The sequence below is a fragment of the Electrophorus electricus genome, chromosome 15 (assembly GCF_041902795.1).
Source record: "Electrophorus electricus isolate QZ-2024a chromosome 15, ASM4190279v1, whole genome shotgun sequence".
Taxonomy (NCBI): domain Eukaryota; kingdom Metazoa; phylum Chordata; class Actinopteri; order Gymnotiformes; family Gymnotidae; genus Electrophorus; species Electrophorus electricus.
Genome location: NC_137511.1, coordinates 1,519,468 through 1,529,106, shown reverse-complemented (window position 1 = coordinate 1,529,106; position 9,639 = coordinate 1,519,468). Strand labels below are relative to the sequence as shown.

Genomic DNA, 9,639 nt, shown 5'->3' with positions numbered 1-9,639 from the left:
CATGAATTCCAGAGCATCGCTTAAATACACCCTCTGGCGGTATTTTGTGTTGTTTCAGTCTGCATAAAGTGATCCGTGAACTAACTTTTTTTTTTAAACGTAATAAAAACATCGCACATGTTCTTACTGTAGCAGTCCGTGGTCACCCTCATCGGCACCCCCGGAAGTGCTTTACTACTTAGCACATTTATGAGGCAGAGGGCGTGCAGAGGGAATGTAGTCCTGGGGGCTTTTTCCCCGCATTTTTTCGCTTTGCATGTCCCTTCATCTTGATTCATTTGATTTACCCCTTGAGGAATCTGTTGTTTTAAAACCACTTGGAACACACAGATACTACTTATGTAGTGTTTATTATATTTTTCTCCAAATCTTTTTGCTGAAATTTATTACACTTGAAAACTTTAATACAATGTTGTACGCCTCTCGGTGGTTTTCCAAAGGTAGACATCATAGGCCTGTGATAAGTACTTCTGCAAAACAGTTGTAGGTAATGTTCCTAGTTTTGCATCCTGCCTTATATAAATGACTATTCTGAGGAACAGGGAGCTGAAACTTTAGCAAAATACAATCCAGGCAAAAAATAATAATAAATCAATCTGTTTTGTATTAGTGTAGAAATTTTGATTTAAGCCTTTAACTCAACACCCTGACCCCACATTTATAGAGCATATTTATTAACATTTAAAAAAAAATTAAATGATCAAATTTGTCATAGAGGTTTATTGGAATGACATTAAAAAAGAAGACTTTATATATGACTCATAAATAACAACATTTTCTTCCAGATGTTTCAATACAACATCAAGCTACACATCCTGTAGAAAGACATCAAACTACTAAGTTATTCAGCTATATTTGACAACATTTACTGTACATTAAAAAAAAAAAAAAAACTATTTTATAACACTGAAAATGAGTAGAGGTTCAGGTCAATTAATAATAAATACCTTATACATGCTAAGATGATTGAACAGCGTTCTCTTTATTGCTGTTTGTTATAGTCTTTTGTCCTTATCTATGCAGAGGTTTTCTGACTTCTCTCAACGGCCATCCGCTCTAGTCGTTCAGTGTAGAATCCATTGAAGTCCAGCCTGCAAAAAAGCATCAAAAAAGAATCTATTGCGGCGGACATTTCCTAGATCATTTATGTTACTTCCCAACCTCCTATCCCCACTATACTGCCTTCTCGCTCGTCTCTCGGGGCTTCACCCACCTGTAGATGATGTTGATCATGCTGTGCTCACAGTCGTTGGTGCTGTAGATGCTAAGCTTGTCCAGCAGGTCCAACAATAGGGTGCTGAAGTTACTGTCAAACTTACTAATGGTGCCCTCAAATCCTGAGTCTGACTGCAGGGAGTCTACATGCTCGGCCAAAAACTGTAATTGAAGAGGGAGGAAATATAAAAAAACGACCAAGGAGATAAAATCAAATATCAAAATGTCCCTTATAATGTAATGCAATGTTAATGCTATGTTTGGCCCATCCAGAAATATGAATCCAAGAAGATTGCCTATTCCAACCCTGTGATTTATTTCTAATCATTTTAAGCCCTGAAAGCCACGCACCTTGTATGTGAGACTTTTCTTCTCGGACTCTTCAGTGCGTTCGCTTTGCGTTGGAGGACCCTCCATGGTCCCATGCTCCAGAGATAAACGGTTCATCTCTCTGTCCATCCTCAAGCTCTGGGTAAATCGCTTCAGCATCAACAACAAAAAGAAGCGGGGGGGGGGGGGGGGGGGGGTTAGTTTTAAGCCTGGTGAGACTGCACAAAGAATGCAGGCCTCATAATATCCTACGTTATGACTGTGGGGAAAACATTAAAGTTGAGAATTCTTTAGGCCATACGTCTTACAAAAGGTGAGTGACACTGCAAAACAACTACTGCGTCACATCAGACTGCATAACTAATATGATAAATGCTGTACATTTCCAGGGCTGCCACTCAGTAGTCAAACAAGCTAGGGTACTTGACTCCTTAACCATCCAGCCATAATTTTGCCACAATACATAAAGAAAAGTCATATATTGTATCTATACTCAAGTTACAGTTTAATGAGAATTTGAAAATTCTTTCAAATGTAATGAATAGTGCTGGTTAAATCATGAAACTGCATCTAGTTCAAAGACAACAGTCACCAGCATGTGTGCTCTTGGCTTCTGTTCATTACACTGTGCACCAACACACCTGCATGCAGTTGGTGAACATGACACAGACAGACATGAGCTTGGAGAAGATCTTCAGAAGCTCAGGGTTGGTCAGCATGCAGTCCTTCAGACAATTATCCAAGAAACTTGTGTGATGGCAAAGGACATCGTCAATGTTAGAAGCCTGCACAGATGAAGAAATAAGAAGTTTGTATAACTGTTTTTGTTTCCTCCACCTTCAGTTTGGGTTATTAAGTTCTAGGAGAAGTCAGGAAATGGTCACAGTGCATCTCAAATTAAGCAGCAGGGAGATCTTTTCTGGCCTCACTGATTTCAGGTTTTTCTCCATGACGTGCCATGTTGGTTCCATGACCTCAAACATCATGTAATACTGGATGTTCTGCACAAAGTTCAACATGCGCTGCCTGAGTGCAAATGCCCCAGCAAACCTAGTTTAGGATGAGAGGAGACAAAGATGTTCTCAGACCACTCCGATGCCCTGCCCCTCTTCGTCAAATGCAAAGCACTCATCAGTATAAATGACAGGAAATGCAGAAACTTGGCCCTTGCACAATTTAATCTACATAGTTTTCAAATAAGGCAAATGGCTCACAGCCCAGGCTTTCAAATGCGTCAAAGGAAAGCAGAGTGAGGAAAGCGGAGTGAACTGGAACAATACACTTTCATCTCACCACTTAGTTGAGTGTAGGGAGCACTGCTGGGCAGACTTGTTACTGATCCACACATTGCAGAGGAGCCTCTCAACATGCTTGCAGTAAAACAAATGCCTGAAGAGCATCTGGTATCGTGTCAGTGCTTTTCTGGAAATTAAAAAAACAAAATGATATCTTGGTCCATCTTACTGCTCTGAACCGATACATAACACAGTGCATATGGGCTGGACACTGCAGCATGCAAGGCTGTTTACCGGTTGATTATGAGTGACAATGGCCATTTGACGATGTAGTCGAAAGAGAAAGCCTCCAGACCACTCAGGGCCACCTCAGTGGGTTCAGCATTGATGATGGCCTTCTCTTGCTTGGTCTCTATGGCCAGGACCCGCAGCAGCTGAGTAATGACATCGTGGGGCATCAGGTCGATCTAGTGAACAACAGGAACAATGCAAACATTTCACGCCATTATTACTTTGAACAGGTACAAAAATGTTATCTCAACTGGAGATGGCTGCTGGTGAATTTCATGCACCATTTCCATGGCATATAAAAGCCCTGCGGTCATGTTTCTGGCCAATAGTTAATGACACTGCAAGGGACATTAAATTACTGAAAACTGATTTAGGCAGAGATTTAGGCAGTGACAAATGTGCGTAAGCAGCAGACCTTTAGGTCATCTTTGAAGGGGTCTGTATTGGCTGTGCTCGTCCTCAGAGCCAACTCCAGCAGAGCCTCTAGCCGAGGAGGTATAATGTCATCGACAGGCTTTTTCAACTCCTCCTCTGTCAGGTCCATGAAGTGTACAAAGAAGTCTCCCTTGTCCATCAAAAAGTAGTGCTTAATAGACCTAAACTTGCAGAGAGGAAAGGGCCCATTGTTTCAATCCCAAGCCACCTGCTGTTTGCACCAAGATGAAACAAATCAGCCTGCTAATAAATGTCAAGCTCATTAGCATGCAAATGGTTTACCGTAGTCGAGAAACCAACTCCTTCTCCTCCATGAGAAAGTCCAGAAGCACCTTACTGGCATAGTTGTAGGCGTTTTCTATTTGTTCCACATAAGCTCTCTCTTTCAGAGTGTAAAGAACCTCCTTAGCATCTGGACAAGTTACATCACGTCCACATTCCCGCACAACATTCAGGTACTTCCCTGAGAGAGTAAAATGTTAATGAAGAGAGACACGCAGTCCATTTGAAATTCTATACACTCTTTCTGAATAACAAAAATGAATAGAATCTCACTTGAGGTGCATTCAAACTCAAGTAACTGAGACTAACCTGTGCTTAGTATTTTATCTGCCATTTTTTGAAGGAAAGACGGGATTTTGTGCTGGACAATGGTGTATCTCTGATCCCAGTATTTGTCATTGTAGTCCTCTTGGATCTTCTCTTTCTGAAGCTCATGTTCTTCAACCATGAACTCACTTACAGAAAAAGAGGATCTGATTCAGTACTCATTCAAAACTAAGCATGCTTTAGGCAAATATTGCTAAAATCACAACTCATGAAAACAAATAAGTAGATTTCCCTTAAGGAAAACACTGAAGGACAGAGATTCAATAATGCTAAATGGTTTACAAAAAGGGTATCCAAGTTCAGTTCATGGGACACCACCAAAGCGATATGGGGTAGCTGAGGTTTTGTACCCATATGGATCTTTGATGATTCCCCGATATATCCACTTCTCCAGGATTTCAAAGTATGGGACACTGGCTGCCTTGGTAAGGTAGAGGCACAGCTCCTGGGCCTGGCTATCCCCAGTGTAGTTAAAGGTACGGTCATGAAGCAGACTTAATGTTGAGCCACCCATACATTCTCCTTTGTCCACTGAAGTAGCTGCATTAAGACAATATAAGGGGATATCACTCATTAGATGACTACTTAGGTACATTAAACACACATGCTTATATAAATACTGTTCACATGACCCAAGATGAGCATTAAGGTCTTTAAATGCCTTACTATGGTATTGTAGAAAAATTAAGTCTACTTTTTCCAACAGATTTTAAACACCACATCTGTTATCAAGACACTCATTGTAAGCACAGGCGTACCAATGGAGGCCAGGACCTCAATAGTGCGCATGGTGGGCTGGATGTAGAACCAGAGCTTCTGCAAGGAAAGCATGCCCTGCCGGTGCAGGTGCTCCAGCTGGGTGACCAGAATGAGGTACTCCTTCATCAGGGTCCTCATCGCCGCAGTGAGTGCATGGTTTACCTGGCCATACTCAAAGGAAGACTTCTCCTCCGTGAAGCTGAAAGACCATCCGAAACCAGAGGTCATGCATAACAAAGGTTGATGGAGCATGTCATCAGATAATTTTATAGTAATGTCAGTTCATCATTGTACTTTATCATGTAAACTGTATTTACACTTTTGTATGTAAAGCACTTTGAGACTCCAAACTGAAAAGTACACATTCTATTTATTGGTTTTGTTGCCATTTCATTATTACTGTTGTTTTTTCCCCCCCATGGAAATAAAAAAAGATTCTTGGCTTTCTATGACTTGCATTTCTATGCCGACAGTTTTTGTTCAGTAAAAATACATATGAAACTTAACATGCATCAGTACTGCATTTAGTTAAGTAGCTCAAACTACATGTCATTTTAAAACAACAACAACAACCACCACCACTACCACCACGAAGAACACAAATCAGTTAGACACCAATACTAACCGTGTGACAGTGGAATAAGAGGATGCCACTGGTAATATCCGGTTCACAAGCTCTTTAATGGACATGTCCAACGAAGGGTCCACTATGAAGGAGCGACACTGTCTGCCAAGTACTGGCTGGGCTGTGATGTCTCTGCCATCCACACCAATGAGCACATATAGCAGGTCCTCAACTAGAGCCTGCTCCTGAACAGCCAGGGGCATTGTACCTGACAACACAACAGAACTGTGGGCTGTGCATTCCTCTTATATCCTCAGATTTAAGCATCAATGTAAGCAAATTTGTGAGTAGTGGGTAGCGGGCAGTGGTAGCTCATTGGTTAAGGTACATGACTAGTAATCAGAAGGTTGCCAGTTCAAGCACTGCCATTGTCACTGTTAGGTCCCTGAGCAAGACCCATTTGCTTAAGTTACTTAAAACTATGTAAATTAATCAATTTCTGCATTCATTTTAATATCACAAATACGTTAGCGCCAACGAGTCAGAAGTGACATTTTGGCACTTAGTCCATGCTGTTTTGAGGGTTTAGCTGTGATTGCAAGGGTGACAGTGAGACCAACAAAAACTAGGGCAAATAAATAAATCAAGATTAGGCCTAATTTATACATGCTTTCGATAGGTGAAAAGAAGCTGCTTGTTTTCACCGACATGAAATCAGTTATATTGTCTCTTAGAATAGCAAAATTTAAGATCTGGGTATGATGAGCTTGCCATGTGTAAATATTTATCTATTATAGTATCTATTCTAGTTATTATAATATAATAATGCTGCAATTTGAACACATATATATGCAGGAAAAATATAGATCTTTTTCCTAATATACAATCAGTATGTTTGTGTACATGTGTAAAACAGCACTAAATCGCAGACTGCAATAAAGTTGATAAACCTGGCTATAAAACTTTCCATGGAATTTTCAAGCTATAATCTGCTCATTAGTTTTCTGCACAGCCCACTAAACCTCAGAATGCTCCTGTGCTTACCAATAGCCACAACTGGGTCTCCTATTGGAGTAAGGCTAGTGATAAAATCTCCAATCAGTGCAGGCCTGTCATACACCCAGTTCGGAAACACAGGAATAGTCTGTGTGGGGTTCTTCTTGTTGTGCCTGTCTCTTAGCATCTTACGGGTCACCTCAGCAGACTACAAAAGGACAGAGAACATTCAGTAGTCAAAGATTCTGGAGAGATGAGAAGTGGTTTATATTTTTCTGGAGGTTTGTTAGACAAGTACACACCTGCGGAATGCTGGCACTTGCTGTGACGTTCCCCAGCTTTTTCCGCAGTTCCTCCAGTTCCTGCACGGACATCTTGCTGCTGGTTGTGGGAATGGTGTAGGATGTCATGCTGCTTGATGTCACATTTGTGGACATTTCTGATCTCTCCTTGGCATTCTGTTGCAGGCATTTCAGAGTCTGGAAAATACAGATCCCTCATGTGGGCAGATACAGAACAACCAAATAGGATGAACTAGCCATAAATAAAAGACAATTCAGAAAAAAAGTGCATAAAAACATACCTCTTTGTCTTCAGTAAGCTTAGAAAGAAGGTAAACTAGGGGGTCTAAGTTGCGTGCATTTTTTGACTTCAGCTCTTCATATTTCCTCAAAAAGTCCTCAGGTGTTTTTGAATGTTCTGCAATCTTCACCTGTTAAATGGGTGTCACTTTAATATTTTCACAATAATCATTCATCTGTGCAACTGCCCTGGATGTATGCTTAACACAGAGTAACTGGCTGAATGCAAGTACTGGGCTGAAGCGTTAAAGTACAAAGTTGAGAATGATCTCACTTAAAGTGGGCTTCCTAAGATGATGCATTATGCCTACCTTAGCGCTGTGTGCAGACACTGTTGTGGTAACGTAAGGGGTCCTGTTTTTCTGCAGCAAATCAATATACACCTCGGCCCCGTCGCCTCCTCGAACATGGAGGAGACTGAGCAATTCGTTGACATCGTGATGTATCCTAAATTCACTCATGTCTTCACATCAGTACCCTGCAGTGGGAAAACACAGTAATCACCTAGTTTTATGAGGAACCGTGTGCGTAATAGCGTATGTAACCTAATAGCTAGACAGCTATCGTCTTAGGTTAGCTAGCGTTAGCCAGCAGCTAAAACGGGTCTCATTAAGATAGCTAAGATAACCACAATTCTCTGAACTTCATTGCGGCGCATTCTTAGTTTTTTAAACATTTAAAATTAACCGCTGAAATAAGTAGGGAAATAGCCATCCAGCCAGCTAGTTAACGTTAGATTAGTTAACGCGATCATCATAACTACCTCTGTTGCTGGTTTGCAGGAGCTCGTAGCTAATGTCACAGTGCCAATGTGAAGTTAGAAACTGTCTAACTGTTTTGGAAGTGCCGCCAAAAGGCTTCTCATCACAAAATAAAAGTTTTCATCCCCGCTCACAAGAAAAAAATAATGATTTGCTAATTTTGTTTATTGCTACTGAGACAACGATACGCATACGTGGAACAAAGAGGCGTCTGATTTGGGTGCAGAAGAACGAGGTCAGGCAAAAATTGATAAAGTAATTTAATTAAAATGGACAGGTAATAGGGCGGGATGAAGTGATATATAGTCAGAGCCTCTCAGGAAGATTATCCAGCAAGACTTTTACAATTTCCACTTCTAACTAGTGAAAACAGATTCCTTCCAAAGTATAAACAAAAATAACTAAACATTATTAGTGATACGGTGCTTTATCTTGGTCTGTTACGGTCATCTTTGGTAAAGATATCAATGATGAATATCTATCATCAGTATATACTAATCACAATATTTATATGCCTCGTACATGGAAGTTTCAAGTTTCAAGTTTGGTTTATTTGTCACATACATAGTCATACACAGTATAACTCGCAGTGAAATGGTGGAGAGTGCTCTGTCCAAACTGAGGAAAAGAAAACAGGGGTGCCTACAGAAATATAGATATTCTATATATGTGAAATATATATATGCAAAGAGAAATATATATATTCTATGTATGTACAAAATATATTAACAATGTATGTACAATATATGTATATTATGATTATATGCACAATGTACAATGTATATGGTTGGGTATATATGTACACAATGTACATGTATTTGCCATGTGGGGAAAAAAAAGAAAATGATTTTTTGATGAGTTTGTCCCACTGGTGTATGCAGATGGAAAACCCAGTTTTACGCCTATTTTATACTATGATCACCTTTAAGCTGTCTTTTATAGTGAGGTTTTGTATTTTAAACCATAGTAGATTGCATTTTAAGGGTCAGAAGTGTATCAAGAACCATCTAGGTAATTTGAAGCTGAGTATGACATGGTTTTTGCAGACATTTTGTAAATGCATTTTATTCAAAGGAATCTAATCGTGTACTTATTTATATATCTCACAAATGTACAAATTTGACATGCTGTGGCAAGCATATTGTATAGGCCTGTATCTTCTGTTACTGTTAACTTCAGTGAGAGGCTGCATGTCAGTGATGAGCTGTGAGTAGGACACATTCTGATAACCCTTTCCAACTCTCCCAAACTCAGTGCATCACGCTGCCACCAGGGACACCTCTCAGTAGGATTAATGACTCACTGCTGTCATTACCACCAAACATGAAGAAAATAAACTGTCATCTCACCAGTCCATTCCCAATCCCACATGCCTCCTCCAGATGAGGTGATCCAGTCAGCGCCCACTACAAACAAGGTCTAGAAAATGCAGGCACTCAGAGAAAAGGTGCTGAAGACTGCTTCGCTTTGTCTTACGCAGTCATTCAGCGTGGAATGGTTAATGTCTTTTTACATTTCCTTAGGTTAAGGAAATGGTAAGATGCTAAATAATCATTCATTTTGTTTTGGGCCTGGTAGTTGTATTTGAAAAAAGCGCCAGACAGAACGGGATTAAATGTTCTACTATTAAGTACTGACATTGGCAGACTTATATATTTTTCTGGTACTTAGTGGGCAAAAAAGATGATTACCAGGGTATGAAGGTTCATCATATTAAGGCATGATTGTGTATGTGAAGTTTCAGAAGGGAACACCACTCAACACTGTATTACCTAAGAGCAAGCGAAAAATTGATTGCACAAGAAATTAGTGCTTCTTATGCCATGTAATTGCACATAAGCCTCTTGAAAGTCAGTACTCTT

At 40.1% G+C, this 9,639-nt stretch overlaps 1 protein-coding gene across 1 annotated transcript; it reads right to left on the bottom strand.

The window, feature by feature from the left end:
- Positions 1–700: 700 nt before the first annotated feature.
- Positions 701–7,834, bottom strand: tubgcp2 (tubulin gamma complex component 2). Its single transcript, XM_027021681.3, has 18 exons — positions 7,780–7,834; positions 7,328–7,494; positions 7,019–7,147; positions 6,738–6,914; positions 6,484–6,643; positions 5,500–5,707; positions 4,874–5,073; positions 4,466–4,655; positions 4,098–4,243; positions 3,789–3,969; positions 3,487–3,667; positions 3,075–3,247; positions 2,839–2,967; positions 2,475–2,595; positions 2,187–2,330; positions 1,567–1,695; positions 1,214–1,377; positions 701–1,091 (listed from the first exon to the last, which is right to left on the bottom strand). Exons 2-18 carry the CDS (start codon positions 7,475–7,477, stop codon positions 1,016–1,018), a joined length of 2,658 nt encoding a protein of 885 aa, XP_026877482.2. The 5' UTR covers positions 7,478–7,494; positions 7,780–7,834; the 3' UTR covers positions 701–1,015.
- Between the last annotated feature and the right edge of the window lie 1,805 nt (positions 7,835–9,639).